A 16,044-nucleotide genomic window follows, 5' to 3' on the forward strand; every position below is an offset into this window, starting at 1 on the left:
ACAGTGCCTCTGGATACATTCTGCCCAGAGTAAGCATGGATAGATTACCACAAAAAGTAATTTGTGGAAAGGGAATAGAGTCTCTAGCTTCACTTCTAATGATTACAAAGGAATCTCACATCCTAATGTAAATTTGAAATATACCCCAGCCACTTAACATTTTTAATAGATAAAAGTTACGAATGGAAAGCTATCAGGAGAAGAAGACTATGCTCAGGTATTTGAATAGAAATGAAAGCAAGTATACTAACTCCAATAGTTAGAGGCGCTCAAAGTCTATTTCATTTTGCACATTCCATTGTCCTTATTTATATTGTTGTCACTTCAATATGTACAATGCAAACAGATTCAATCCTAAAGGCATTTTCAGTTTGGATTTCCTACATAGTGATCGTAAATCTGGAAAAGGAAACTTCAAATCGTTAAAGTCACATATTTATAAAATCATATTCAATTAGGTTAGAAAAGTGCAATTTCTGTCATCATGTCATAAAAAGATGTGTTTTTCTCTCAGATCTACTATAAAGAAAAGCTCCCTATATTGTTATAGATAGGGGCTGTTTTCAATCACTAACAAGGAGCAATCCAATTACAAGATGGTTTAGTGCAGTAACTGACTCCAGACTAATTTAATTTCTTTAGGTCTCTAAAGATCAATTGATCTGATTTGTTTCCCTCCCCACAGGCTGTTTAGGAAAAAGCAGACTTAAATACCTGGAAATGAAATCCAAAGCTTTGTCCAGTTTCACACTACTTAGGTCATCCTGAAAACTTGCAGCTGATGATGAATGAGTGCTCTCTTGGCCCTTACATCATGGGATGCTTCACAGATTGGAGATAATTAAGATCACTGTGCAACATTTCAAATTATTCATGCATGCACTGTATGCATATCTGCTTTGGGAAGCCCGTGCATTGAATGGAAAATCTACTTGCAACATCTAGTCAAATTTTCAACTAGAAAGAGATGTATGAATGTGTATTTGCCTTGCATATTCTTCTCCAGGACATGGATATAAAATAACAATATTGTTTATTTCAAGTGGTGGTCGTGTTGAAGCTATTTATTATTATAGCCAGATAAAACTCAAATTGCATCATTCAATCTATTACCTAAAATATTGTAATGCATGACTTTTAATGAGTGTCAAATATGAAAAAATTTATACTGCCTTATTATCCATTGCATAGGATCACTAGATCTTATTTTTCCTATTTCTTTTTTTTTTTTTCTGTCTGCCTTATTTAGCTGTCACCTTAGGTCTGGGGTAGACAACAGGCAGGCCAAATCTGGACCGCCAGGCGCTTTAGAACAGACCCCAAAATCTTTTTATTTTTTTATTATTATTTTCCCTGGAGTCTGGACATTGACTATACATTGACCAAGAAAGTGGGACCTTGACAAAAAATAGATTACCCATGCCTTGGGTGGTGCTATCATTGACTATTATAAAAACATACTCTACTATGATTGCAGATGTGCAGCTTACAGAAGTAACACTTATAGACATTACATTTCCTATTTTAACATGCTTGTATATTTTAATGCCTATGAACAGAAAAAACCTTTTACAGTTCTGATCCATTAGAATAAGGATAGGGAATAAATAAAAATCCTCAGCCAGTCTCTTATCAACACTCTTGTGTGTCACACTTTTACTACCTTGCTACTTGATGTGTTGTGTAACAGTGTAATTTTTAAAATGCAGTAGGCCACTAATAAGAGGGAATCTTTCCCATTTAATTGAAAATAGATGTGAGCCAGCCAGCCATGGACTAAAGGAAAAGCAGGAATCTCCTGTGGCTTCATGGTTTTCACATTCCATTTCTTGTATTCAAGGTATTACACTTGGATACCTTATCTTTGAGGGCAGCATTCATGCCTGATCAGGATAGGCTGTCTCAGGCTCTGTTCTCACACTTCTAAATAATCAAAATGGCACTGTGGATTATGCTTCACTTCTCTGACTTCATGCCATGTGCTGTTATTTTCGGATGTCCTTTGTGAAAACTCCCTTCGCAGCCAGCAGTTTCATTTCTATAGTCCCAACCACTTTATATGCTTGGAGGTGCTTAAGCGTTTTCTATTGGCTGCCTATTCAGAATTACTCTCTCATGCTCTTGTTGGGTCCTTTTGTGTTCCCTATTTAAGATGATCACATTTAGTGTTGGAAAGAGATCATGTGGTAGTCCTCGTCTCTTCCTACTTTCACTTTTCAAACAATTCTGGTCACTCAATTTGTTTACCTTAGTGTGCTGTTTTTATGACATGGTATGCTTTTTTAATTAGATGCACTTCAGTTTCAGTGCTTACTAAGACTTTCATTTGGGAAGCAGTTTTCACTAGCCTGCAAATATTTCCTGTGTTATGCAAACACCATTTATCACAGTAACTGTTCTTTGCCCTAATTATCCATTATACCACTTGTAATTCAGCCTCTGATTCATCCGTCTAACTGTTTAAAGTTACATGACTTACATTACATACCTATGTAATAAAGCTAATAGTCAATGGTCTTGCCTGACAGCCAGTTTCTTACGCAAAAAAATGTGCCTTTCCCCAAGTAATATTCTTGTTGGGATCAAAGCATTCCTGACATTTTGTAATGATTTCATATAGCAGTTTGCAATCCTCTTCATGGTCACACAGGGATGAACTATAGATCAATGTTTCTCTACCTTTTTGATACCAGGGACCAGCTTGCTGACTTCCTAAACTGTGTCAGGGAGATCCTAGGGACTGACGCCGGTCCATGGACCGGTCATTGAGAAACACTGCTGTAGATCATCAGTGCTTTTGGGACAGCCGCACATAGGTGTGTAGACACTAGAGGGTTTTATTTTCGCAGTTAATTTTCCAGTATCACTTGCTTCTAGGAAATTTTGAAAATGCTGTAACTACCTCCTTCCATTCTCAGTAAGATCCTCTTCCAGGCTGCAGGAGTCTGGTGGCTTTATTTGATCCATTTCTGCCAAAATGTTCGTCTATATATGGCTCTAGCTAATAAAGGCATGACCTAAAGGAGCACTGGGAAGAAACTGATCTTTATTTCCTAGTCCTTCGCACCCAACATGGGTCTGGGTTAGTGCCTTCATCACATGACAGGGCTAAGTATCCACTGACTACAGAGGCAACTCAAAGATACAAACTTCATAGCAGTCTCCAGACACATTCTCCCCCCGAATGAAGCTTGCAGTACAATCTCAATTAAACAAAAGTGGTATCTCTGCCATCAAAGTGGGGGTTATGGATTTGTACTGACAGCAGCACTTGCTGACTTCCGTATCTGGGACTTTTAAAACAGGCCACATGCAAGGTAGACAAAGTGCTAGGAGCCAAAGGGGCAGAACTGTTAATGCAGTTTTAACAGTATATTTTGGGAAGCACTCGTTTTCTTTTTCCTTTTGGGGAACAATGGATAATACATGGGCTTTTTAAAAAAACAAAAACAAACAGTACCATAGATCACATTTCCCAGAGGCCCAGCTCATCACCTTCAATAGGACTGAATGGCATGATAAGAAGGACACTTTGCATTCTGCAGCTTAAGAAAAATGGAAGCCATAAAAATGACCTCTTCAAGAAGCAGCATCAGAGAGAGGAATAGATCAGGCTCAACTGGAGCAGCTGTCAAGGCTCAAAACAGCTCTGTCTTCATAAGGTTTATAAGTATTTTTAAAGGAGGTGGAGGAGAGTTACTATATGCAACAAGATAACGTTAAAATGCACAGCTTCTCAGGAGTTGAAAGGATGCTTTTTCCTACAAACTCTCTCTTCCCTTTATCTTATCTGCATGGAAAGTAAACAGAAAGTCCCCATTACCTCTCGATATCAGTGAGTCTGGAAGAGTCCCGAAATCCTTTAGCAAAAGGGTTGCTGTCAATTTTCAGCTTGGTTATCTGGAAACACAGAAAAGAGCAACACAACATGACTGTGGCACGAAGGTTTTGCAGTGTACTAAGTGTTAACCAATCCATCCTCATGACCTTACAGCTACGTGTATCCACATTCCCCTTTCTTTTATGACTACTCTCTGGGCTGGATTGAGCAAATTTGGGGGCTTCTGTGAAGCCACTGAATTGGCACCATCAGCGTCAAAGCTCGAGATTCAAAGTTTGATTCTCCTCTCATACCAGGATAAATAAGGAGTCGCTCCACTGAAGTCAATGGAATTACACTGGTGTAAAACTGATGGAAGTGAGAGGATAAATCAGGCTTCCTTTCTGGCATCTGCCCCAAAGTCCTGTGTCATGATAGCTGACCAGGCAGGGCCAGTTCATGGGTCCAAAAGGATTGTGTGTGTTAACGGAGGGAGTTAGGGGAATAGTAGATTTAAACAGGAGCACAGGGAGCCTGTGAGGTGTCCCATATGTGGCTATAGTAAAGAAGGAAATATTTTGATTCTACCAGAGTCTCAAGCTATTGTCTCCAAAACAATCTCCATCAGCACAAAGCAGGTCATACATGAGCAGTAAACACCATATTAGCATTGCCTCCTACTTTTGGGGGAAGGGTCCCACAACCTGCTGGGCCTGCTGATTTTAAAGCATTGTCTCAAGCAGCCCTGACAATTTTGAATTTACTACAACTGATTCAAGCCAAACCTAATAAACCACAGAGACACTGGCACTGTTTTGTACAGAGAAGGGGGAAAACGTCACAGTTAAAACCAAATCTGGAAGGATTGAGTTAAAAGAGTGACCCTACTAAAACAATTACTGTCTTAAGAGATCGGACGTCTTACAACCAAAAACTCTCTCTCCTTCTTCAAATTCAGCTACTGGCTTAAACAGTGACAGCCTCTCATTTTCAAAATGAATGTGCAAGAAAGCTTCCTTTGAGAACCCCAACCTTCCTGGCTTAATCCTCAGAGCTGCTGAATGTCTTCCACACCCCTCAAGATCGGACCCTGTATATGTATAGAACATAAACACCGCTATGGTCCATACAGGCATTGTTAGAGAAGACAGAGAAAACAGAAAATGCAAGGAACAGAAGATAATAGGGAAGCAACTGTGGGGAAAAGAGGTAGAATTTGTGTTTGTTGACATTTAATGTGGTTAAAACTTGTCTAGGAGCTCTTTAAATATGTATTGCTCTTATAGCAAAATGATGTTATGCAGGCAGATGCAGATGCTATTTTCTGCCAACAATGATTCATGAAAATCCATGTATATTTATATAGTCATGTAAAATATGAGTGTAAGAGTGTGGTAAGGGGTAGGAACAGGATAAGGAGAGACGCTCTTTTGGCCTAGGTATCCCCGGCTCTTCAAGACTTTAAAGGAAAAACTGCAGTCATCCTGAGAAACCAATAGAGTTGCTTTGGCTTACACCAGGGATGGATTTGCCTTCAAGTATAACTATTTGAGTTATACTGTCCAGTACATTTTGTCCCCCTCTGTCATACTGCCTGCCGAGTCATTGTAAAGAATTCTTTGTGTATCCATCTACTCAAAATTGCCATTGATGGTTTCAATTGGTTTTGTGATAAAACTGATCAAACCTGTATTTTTGCTTTCAATAGGCTGATTTAGTGCTTAAAATTTGGAAGGATGCAACAAAATTCAGATTTGCCAAATATACTTTGCCCTGGTGGAATTAAAAGCTACTGGAAGTAAGGATTTGAAGCCTCATCCTGGGAAATGTTGAGCATCTCTCACAAAGCTGTGAGTGCTATCAGCTCGAGTTGAAGACGATGAGAGTCCAGGGCACACAGAATCTCCTGTGTAAACAGAGATTAGCACCACTGAAGAATCATCACCAATTTCATCCTGGCCTCCATCGTAAAAGGCCTGTGGTGTATTGGTCATCGCTTTGCTTATAAAAATGGGCCTTGAAAGTTCAGAAATTAAAACAAGCAATTCCAACTCCCTGAATGCTCACAGGCTTTAACAGAGCAAGGATATTTTAGTGCTGGGTGACTCATCTAAAACCAGAGAAGATTACAGCCAAATCTGACTCTCCATTCTGAGAGACTGCTCTTCTGGGCAGGAAGTCAGAAGAGTGGGAGGGAAGGCTTATGAAAATTAGGAGAAGCAAAGGAGGGATGATTTTTTTTTTCAGGTTGCTATCTACATTATACAAATGCAAGGTGTGGTCTAGTGGTCTGACTACAAGAAGTCTGAGAACTAGGAACTACAAATATATAGGCAGCCTAGTCTAGTAGATGCACCGAACTGCAGTCAGGAGACCTCGAGTGAAATCCTGGCTCCATTGATGGCAATGGCAAAACTCCCATTGACGTCAGCATGGTCTGGTTTTCACCCTCTGTCACTGACCTGCTGTGTGACCTTGAGCAAGTCACTTCACCTCTCTGTGCTGTTGTTTCCTCTCTTACTCCTTGCTTTGTCTATTTAGAGTTCAAGCTTTTGGGGGCAGGGACTGACTATGTGTATTTATGAGGACAAAGAGTTACAGTGTCTTAGTACGGGTTATTCAAGCACAATGGGGCCCCAATCTCAGTTGGGGCCATTAGGCATTCCCATAATGCAAATAAATGATAATAACTAGCGCTGATTGGGAATGTTCTGATGAAACTTTGTTTCCTTTGGAAAATGCTGATTTATAAAAACCGAAACGGTGCATAGAAAAGGGTTGATCTTGACAAAATCTCCCAATTCAAAACAGGTTTGCAATAAAGTTCAAATTTGTCAAAATGTCCTGTTTTGACATTTCTGAGATGAAAAATTTCATAATTGGGTTCAAAGCTACTTTCGGTTTGGAAATTTTAGGGGGAAGGTTATATTTTTTTTTTAAAAAGATCAAAATCAAAACAAAATGCTTTAATTAACCCAAACCAGGCTCATGAAAATTTTTGAGATTTAGATTTTTCATCCCGATTTGGGACAGGACCCTTCCTTAAATGCTAGTTCTGACACTGACACATTGTGTAGGTTTGGGCAAATCAAGTCAACCAGAGGAACAACTTCCTCAGGATCGCGGTTGCTTCTCCATCACTGACAATGTGTAAATCAAGATTGGATGTTTTTCTAAAAGATCTGCTCAAGGAAGTATTTGGGGGAAGTTCTATGGCCTGTGTCCTACAGAAGGGCAGATTGATCATCACAGTGGTCCCTTCTGGGTTTGGAATCTATTAATCCAGGATTCTTGACGGAAACCTACTTAAACCTATTTTTTGTGCCAATCAAATTGCCATTTCTCTAGTACTAATGACTTGGTATGACATCCCCCGAGTGAAACTTGTCCTATCTACCCATTCCGTATGAGACTCACAACCATTTCTGATTTCACATAGAAATAACATTTATCCTCAGAGACTGTCTCACAAACAATCAGAAGAACTTCCGCTAGAAAGCATTTAAAAATGAAATTTGACCTACAATTCAACTCTGTAGCAGTGGTTTGACTGTTAAACAAATGTATGCCCTTTAAATCTTAAAATATGAGATAGTTTGTTGAAAGTGTAATGTATTTAGCTTTTATCTAATAACCTGCAGAAATGTAATCAACCCCTCTTAAAACAGCAAGGAAAGAAATGGCAGAAATGAAAAAATGTTCCATTTTCATTAGTCATAAATAGAATGACAGCATCAATCTCTAGGGGTTCCAAAGATGTTCCATTGAGAAATTTTGCAGTCTTCATTGTATGTACTTAGGGAAGTTTTGTTTAGAAATGGCCATATTCTAAATGTCAGCGATAGGCACCAGTCTATTGTACAGAAGTAAATTCCAGTTTTAAATTGGATTTTTAAAATTTGGCTGATTTCTACAGAAAGTCAACGGAACACCCTTTTCTAAACAAATTTCTTACTGGTGTACCATCAAGATTACTGCATGACTAATTTTTTTTTGCATTCAGTTATAAACCTGAGTTCATTGGATCATTGGAAGTTGGAAGAGCCCCAAGGTGAACTGAAATGGTTAATTTGAAAAGGGCTAAAGAATAATGGGCCACAGCTTTATACACATAGAAATAAAGATAACTAAAAGGCTTGTTTTTATAACCTTTACTCGTGAATAATCCTTATTGTTCTATAAGTTGCTGTTGTTCTATGAATCCATTGATGTTATTAGCAGGGGCGCTAATTTGTATAGCGGGGGTGCTGAGAGCCATTGAACCAAACTGTAAACCCTGGATATAGTGGAAATCACTTCAAGCCAGGGGGCGCTGCAGTACCTCCCACACCCCAAGTTACAGCACCTATGGTTATTAGAACTACACATGTATATACAGCTTACTCTTGAATGGAAAGCAAGCAGGATCAGGCCCAAAGAGAGGAAAAAAATCCTTGAGAGCTCTCCTACATCAGAGAGACTTCTATGCTGAATTAAAAGGGGGAATTTATTAGCACAGAGAACTTTAGACAAGTTAATGAGAGTTCTAAAAATGATCTAGCATCTCACTCACCAACTGATTCTGGTAGGCAGTGACTGCTGTAAAAACTGTCTCTGGAAAGATAAACGTCCTGAACTCTTCAGATTTCAGATTTAGCAAGGAGGCAGTGTGGTCTTTCTTCTTAATGATGTGCACCCTGGGCTGGTACTTGTGCATGGAGTTCAAAATGATCTGAAGCAAAGAGTTACAAAAGGTTGTCCTGAGTTTAAGATTAAGACAAATTGAACAGAACATGACTGTACAAAGCCAGTGCACATTAAAGTTACAGGACTACACCATGGCAGCAGAAATGTAGATATGTAGGGGGTGATTGTCAGAAGTGCTGAGCAGCCCCTGCTTCTTTTGACTTCAGTGGGTGCTCACTTCTGATAACCAGGCCATTAGAGCATAAATTTCAGAAAATGGCCTCCTTTTGTGCATGCGCAAAACTCCTGAGCACACTCTCTCCAAGAATCAACTCTCATTCATCCAGGAGCTAGGGTTTGACATGTCCACATTCTACCACTTATGTGCAAGGGTGTTTGAAGTTATTAACTGCCTGTGCAAGTTTGAGTGTGCGCACAGGAGTGGGCAACTGCAAAGTTATGTGCACACAAAATGATGCCAGGCTGTGGCCCCTTTGGAAAAATAAATGAAGTCCTTATGGTGCAAACCTGGCTTTTAACGCAGCTTATCCTATATACTCAAATCTGACTGCTAAACTAACAGAAATGAAAAAGCAGAGGAGGACCATGAGTAATGCATTGAAAGCAATATTTGTTGCAAATTTTGCCATTTTTCTTCATTAATATTTGCTTGTGGGAAAAAAAGCCATTCTTGTCTAATCCTCCAACTGACTTCAGTGCCCACTGAAACCATAGGAAAGACACCTATTCACTTCAGTTGGCATCGGACTGAGTTCCATTTGCCCAGCACTAATCACAATACTAGAATATAAAAATGAAATGGAGAGTTAGGTTTGCACCATGTTTCGTTCTAGATAAAATCACGGTTTTGAGACTAAACTGGCAGTGGGATTGGGTAGTTCCGTTTCACAGGGCTGCAAGGAGGTCACAGGAAATTCCATACATCATCTGGAATAGCTAATCTACATTCAAAGACAAGTGTTAAACTGAAAGTCAACAGGAGAAATGCAGTCTTTCTTGATAACTCGGTAAATAATGCAGGCTACATATTGCATTACAGCTGCGCTCTTGCATCAGCTTTGTTACATCAGTGGATTCCTATTGTACCTTCTTCTTCTCCCATTGGGCCAAGTATTGCTCTGACTTGTACTCTGATTTCAGTGGGGTTGCACATGTACAATGGAGAGCAGAATTTAGTGCATTACACTCATCATGAGAATGAGACATTGTTTTAGTGCTCGGTGTAGTATGCAAACGTTGACCATTTCAGTATTCTTCCTGACTCACCTTATTGGCTTGCGCTCTGTTTCTGCATTGATTTCAAGCTCCTTGCTCTCCCCTTCAAGACGCTGCACAATACATCACCTCATCTACTCCTCTGCCCTTCTCCCACTTCCCCTTCCCTCCCCTATGCTGCTCCAAAGTTTCTCACCTCACCGCTCTTTTGTCTTCTTTGACCACTCCCAACTGTGTGTCACTCTCAGCCCTCCAGTCAGTGCACTTCAGTCCCCCTCTCTCTTCTTGCACACAAAACTTTCATAATCAACCTGGTTCATGAAGCGTATCAGCCATAAAGAAACACTGTACTCTGCACCCAGTTCAAAAGTGATGTGAATGATCATGTAAGTCAGTAGTTCTCAAATGTATTTGATCGCATCCCCCTTTCTTTGGGTCTGTAGTTGTTTGCGCTTCCCTCCCCCGCACTGCCACCACCACACAAGTGCATATACCTTAGGTGCATATGTATACTACTCTGTGTATGCCAGACAGAGACAAGGCATCTCATGTATGTACAAGTTGAACAGTCAATGTGGCAAGGCTTGTAGATATTAGAGCTGGGGGCATAATGCAAATAAGTGTCCACTACTATTTATTCACAATTATAAGCTGAGATTTTCAAAGTAGCTTCAGTGAGTTAGGCACCCATTGTCCATTGAAGAGAGTTAGTGTCTAACTCCCATAGGCTACTTTAATCATTACAGCTGGGATTTTCACTGTTAAGCTACGTTGACACCCTGTGTGTGCATTTTCTGTGAACACGCATGCAATCAACTTTTGTATCTAAAAACCTGAAATATTAAGGCATTTTAAGACCATTAAGACTCCCTTATGAGCCAACATGGCTTGTCAAATGCAATGAACATTTTAATAGGCCAAATAAGAGAACCAGTCAGAGAAAAGGAGCTTTTTAAATCCAAAGGTGCCATTTCAGAAGGCTTAAAAATCAAACCTGCTAACTCCAAAATATCATTGCCATAATTCAAAGAGCCATCTGTTTCAAAGGCTTCATAGAATGAATGAATTTGTTTCATAGGTCTATACCAGGGATGGGCAAACTATGGCCTGTGGGCCACATCTGGCCCGCGGGATCGTCTTGCCCGGCCCCGAGCTCCTTGCCCGGGAGGCTCGCCCCCAGCCCCTCAGCTCACTCGCTCCACCACTGGCGAAATATTCTGGGGGGTGGGGCTGTCAGCTCCTGGGGCAGCGCAGCTGCAGAGCCCGGCCTGACCCGGTCTCTGTGTTGTGTGGTGGCGGGGGCAGCAGTGTGGCCCAGCTCCAGCCGGCGGCATGGCTGTAGTGCCGCCAGCCACCAGTGCTCCTGGCAGCGTGGTAAGGGAGTAGGTGGCAGGGAGCAGGGGTGTTTGGGGTGGTGGTCAGGGACGGGGCTATGGATGGTGGTCGAGGGGGTTGAATGGGGGCAGGGGTCCCAGGGGACAGTCAGGAAGGAGGGAGGGTTGGATGGGGTGACAGGGGGCAGTCAGGGGAAGGGGTTCCAGGGGTAGTCAGGGGACAGGGAGAAGGGGAGGTTGGATGGGGCAGGGGTCTTGGGGGGGCCATCGAGAATTAGAGGAGGGTTTGGATGGGGCAGCAGAGGTCCAGGGGCAGTCAGGGGACAGGGAGCGGGGGTTGGGAGATAGGGCAGGGGTCCCAGAGGGACTGTCGGGGAACAGGGGACATTGGATGGGGCACGAGTCCCGGGGGGGAAGATAGGAGGTGGGGGCCACGCCACCACCACCTCCCCTAACTGGCCCTCCATACAATTTACGAAATCCGATGCGGCCCTCAGGCCAAAAAGTTTGCCCTCCCCTGGTATATACAGTATCTGGTGATGGTATTTACATATTGATAATTACTCTAATATGAAAGGACACAAAAATTAAATGGAGAGTGTTCTAAAATAAATACATAAACCAATATGTTCTTCCCACAACGTTTGGACCTGGTACTACAGTCTTTGTGTGGCATTGGATGTAAACAGGAGTATTGCATGCAACAGGAATGCATTGTCAGGTCCTTTGTCTTTGGTCAGATCTTCCTTTATGGGAATGCCATCTTCTTGTGATACATTGGTGCCTAGCACATTTAGGATCACACTCTAGTGGTTCCCTGCACAGATGAGTAAGAAAAGAGGAAAGTTCTCTTCCTTGTTTCTCTGATTACCCACTCGTGCAGGGGGTAGCCATGATCCTAGTGGTTGTATTCCTTGTGCAAGATTTGAGGGAGTCCTAGTACTGGCCATGTTACTATACACTGCAAAAAGGGTATGCATGGGTGAGGGTGTGGACAGGACCATCCTGCTGCATGCTCTAGTTAACCAAATGAGGGCAAAAGCACAGACTGTACCTCCAAAAGGAGGCAGAGGTGTCGTCTCCAGCACCACCAGAGGCATTCTCACTGCCTCACTCTCCTCAGGTAGTGTGGCTGCAGCCACTTCCACTGAGGCTGTGTCTATACTACACACCTTACAGCAGCACAGCTGTACTGCTGTAAAGTCACCCGTGTAGCTTCTCTATGCCAATGGGAGAGAGCTCTCCTGGTGGCATAATTAAACCACCTTCAACAAGTGGCAGTAGTGAAACTTCTGTCAGTCAGTGGTGTGGGGTTTTTCTCACACACCAGACCGACAAAAGTTTTACGAACAAAAGTGCTAGTGGAGACAAAGCCAAATTCAGGGCACATCCATGCCCCTCCCAAACATGTTGCTGTTGCTTTGAAAGTCACAATCTGGCCCTTACTTTCACAAAGTGAAGACATTAACAGCTCTCGCAGATATTCTATCAGATTATTTGCTATATCAGTGTGTACTCTTTGTGCAGGATTGTCCCCTTGTCTGGTATTCACAGAAGTGGGTTTCACTATAAGGTGATCATTTGCAGCATTAGCTCAGGAAAGTGATTTTTTTTTTAAATGAACTGCCTCGCATTTACAAAAAATATATTTGTTACAGCACATAGATTGTCAGATTTTAGATAGATAGATAGATAGAGATCATTTAAGAAAATAAATGCCTCACTCTTACAATGAATTCCACACAAGGGCATCCCTTTACCCTCCTGGAGCCTCACTGAGGTCAGTGCTCTATGCATGCACAACATTCAGCCCCACAGATCTCATTGCAGGATCAAGACCTTAGGGCATGATCCTACACTCATTGAAGTCAATGGCAAAACAAAAACAAAAAACTGGCTTTGCTTCTAGAGATCTCTTATGGAACATGAGCAAAAAAACAAAACAAAAACATGTTAGCCAGAAAAGCGGGGGGAGGATTAAAGAAAAATATAGAAAAGAATAGTGTGTTGGCATCCGTTCTTTTCTTTTTTTTGTTTTCAGGAGGTATGTTCAAAACCAGCTTTCCCTTCCTGGGGTCTCACTTATTAACACTAATTTACATAGTCTAATTCTTGTACAGGAAACCCTCCCATCCTAAGCCTACTCTTCAGGCTTGGGTTCCCTCAGGACTTCTTCCCACCAAGTTAGACAATTCACAGGGTCTTAAGCCTTCCCATGAAAAGGCTCCCAAGCAGAGAGTCACTGCTGATCCTCCCACAACCAGGTCAGGCTCCCAGCCACCTGCTCTCAGCCACATGCTTTCACTTTTCCAAGCCCCTTAACTTAGGAGGAAAACCTGGCACAGGTCAGAGTTGGGACTTAATCCCCTTAAAGTCCCAAATTCACCCTATGACGCTCTGTGTTTAGTTTATGTAAAGGTTGAGTGTCTCTATATCCAACACATTTGACTTTGGAGCAATTCTGTCTTTTTTAATGTTACATCCTTTGTTTCAGTGTTGGATTAACCCAGGGGTAGGCAACCTATGGCACGCGTGCCGAAGGCGGCACGTGAGCTGATTTTCAGTGGCACTCACACTGCCCGGGTCCTGGCCACCAGTCTGGGGGGTTCTGCATTTTAACTTAATTTTAAATGAAGCTTCTTAAACATTTTTAAAACCTTATTTCCTTACATATAACAACAGTTTAGTTATATATTATAGACTTATAGAAAGAGACCGTCTAAAAACGTTAAAATGTATTACTGGCACGCAAAACCTTAAGTCAGACTGAATAAATGAAGACTCGGCACACCATTTCTGAAAGGTTGCTGACCCCTGGATTAACCCTTCCTGGTGTGTCAGGACTACAGTACTGACACCAAGACCAGTCCACTTTGGGTCAGCAAGTAAAAGACATGCCCCTGTTGAAACCCTCCCATGTAGATTGCTTAGGGTACTGACACCAAATTCAGCAGAGCGGGATTTGCAAGTATACATGACAAGGCACTGGGTAGCGTCTAAGAGATCAGAGCACTATCCAGTGGGGCAAATCAAAGCAAAAGAGAGATGGAAGCATATTAGGCAAAAGCATGTGTGTCCCTTTTCTCTTCTCTTTGACACTAGACATTTGCCCCTCATTTAAGTCTGGATTCTGCCCTTTGATAGCAGTGGAAGTGGGATCAGAACACTATGATGATCTGGGCATTACCCCATCCATCCCGTTGATAAATTAATATACAAATGATAAATCATGGAAGCTAAAGATAGTTCTTTTTTTACCAGCTGTCTATGGCTTTAGACTGCAATGGGTAATGCCACACATTTCCCACACAAGGTAAAGGTGACACTGATGAAAGGTGTTGAATTCACAAGCCAGGGAGTCTGAAGTCATCTGATTATCTACAGAAGAGGGCAGATCAATGAGTACAAACTTTCCCACAAGCCTCTGCCATTGCACTGCCACTGATATGAAGGGACCACCTGTAAAGGTGGAAGGGTAGGTCAGTCTCAAAACCCATTTGCACTTTTGCCATTGGGATCAGAGTGCCAAGACGTGTGCCAATTAATGTCATACCATAACAGACTCATAGCGAATTTGTGTTGTCTTTGTACTCCTTACCACAGAGTAGGCTACTCACATGCCCATGTTGATCCAGTTCATTGTTCGTCAGTTTCACTTTTTCAAAGGACACCATCTGCTTTAATAATTGTTCCCCTGTAAATGGAGAATCAGGGTGCACATACAACCTAAACAAACAAACACAGAAGCCTTGCAGTCAGATTTGTGTAAATGGTACTGACTTTATAAACATGTATCCAAACAAAATTAAAATAAGTCTTCTGCCTTCATGATATCCAATGGCCTCACCAAGAGGTATTTTCTCAAATCTTAGGACCATACCAATCTACCAGCAAAGCAAAAGTTATAGGATTCCCTTAAGCTGCATCCATGAAATACCATACCTACTAATGAAAAGTTATAGAAGATATAACTGAGTTCTTCACCCACTGGAATATAATGAAGAATCCATCTTTTTTAAGACTTTATCATTCGCTAAGCATATTATTCTTTTATAAGCATAACTAATTGTATCTAAGCAGCGGATAAAAATAATCTAAAATGGAGACATTATTTCACTGTTATGTCTTTTTTCCAAATGAAAAATTGATCATGTCTTCCAGCAGCTGTACTGATAAGCGCTTAAAATAATGATGACTCCAGCTCAAAGAAAAAGACATACTGCAGTGAGAGAACTAGCCAGGCAATCCAGATAAGTTGTATTTTTTCTTAGTATTAACATTAACCTTAGTAATTATTTTCACCTGCACTGGATCACATTAGTTGTGATGACATTAATAAGAAGATAAAGGCTGCAGTCAGATACAGTGGTCTGACATGAAAAAAGAAGTCATTGCCTCTATGTAGTTAACAAGTTGCTACTTGGGAAAGCTGGCAGGATGAAAGGAAGCACAGAGGATGTGTGAGAGGCTTATGTTGTGACCAGAACCATTAAAGCGCTGGGCTCTTTAAATGCAGCTAGCATATGTAACTGGTATATAACTGAAAATGATTTAATGCTATTATTTGTTTGTGACTTTTAATTAAAGGAAGTTGTCCCAGATCCTCAGCTGGTGTAAATTGGAGTGATTCCATTTAAGTCAATGTCGACTAACACCATCTGAGGATCTGGCCCATTCTCTTCCATTGACTTAATTGGCGCAATCTTGGAATGCTCCCACTACGTCTGTGGGCCAGGTCTGAGACCCATGATAGAAATTACAGCTTATCTCTTTCAATGCATGATTGCTTCTCTAGATGCTTCTTTGCCCCAAAAAGAGTGCTGGTTGTACACCTCTGAGTGATAGGTCCCTGGTATCTGAAAGTGGTTGTGGGATGTCAAAACCGTGCACCATACTCAGTGTTGTTGACTCTTGTGGTTTTATCATGAGACTTGTGATAAATGGTGTTTATCTTAAAGCCCCAGCTCTTGGAGTCATGTTATTTCATGA

The 16,044-nt window shown here is 41.4% G+C and overlaps 1 protein-coding gene across 2 annotated transcripts in view; it reads right to left on the reverse strand.

The window, feature by feature from the left end:
* The window catches only part of TBX20 (T-box transcription factor 20), a 46,946-nt gene that overhangs the window by 18,562 nt on the left and 12,340 nt on the right, over positions 1–16,044 (reverse strand). For both annotated transcript variants that reach the window (XM_039527294.1, XM_039527293.1), the window contains exons 5-7: positions 14,673–14,781; positions 8,373–8,531; positions 3,824–3,900 (exon numbers count right to left, since the gene is read on the reverse strand). In XM_039527294.1, the coding sequence (XP_039383228.1) occupies positions 3,824–3,900; positions 8,373–8,531; positions 14,673–14,781 (345 nt within the window). The remainder of the gene's footprint in view (positions 1–3,823; positions 3,901–8,372; positions 8,532–14,672; positions 14,782–16,044) is intronic.

The sequence above is a fragment of the Mauremys reevesii genome, linkage group 2 (genome assembly GCF_016161935.1).
Source record: "Mauremys reevesii isolate NIE-2019 linkage group 2, ASM1616193v1, whole genome shotgun sequence".
In the NCBI taxonomy this organism is placed as follows: Eukaryota; Metazoa; Chordata; order Testudines; family Geoemydidae; genus Mauremys; species Mauremys reevesii.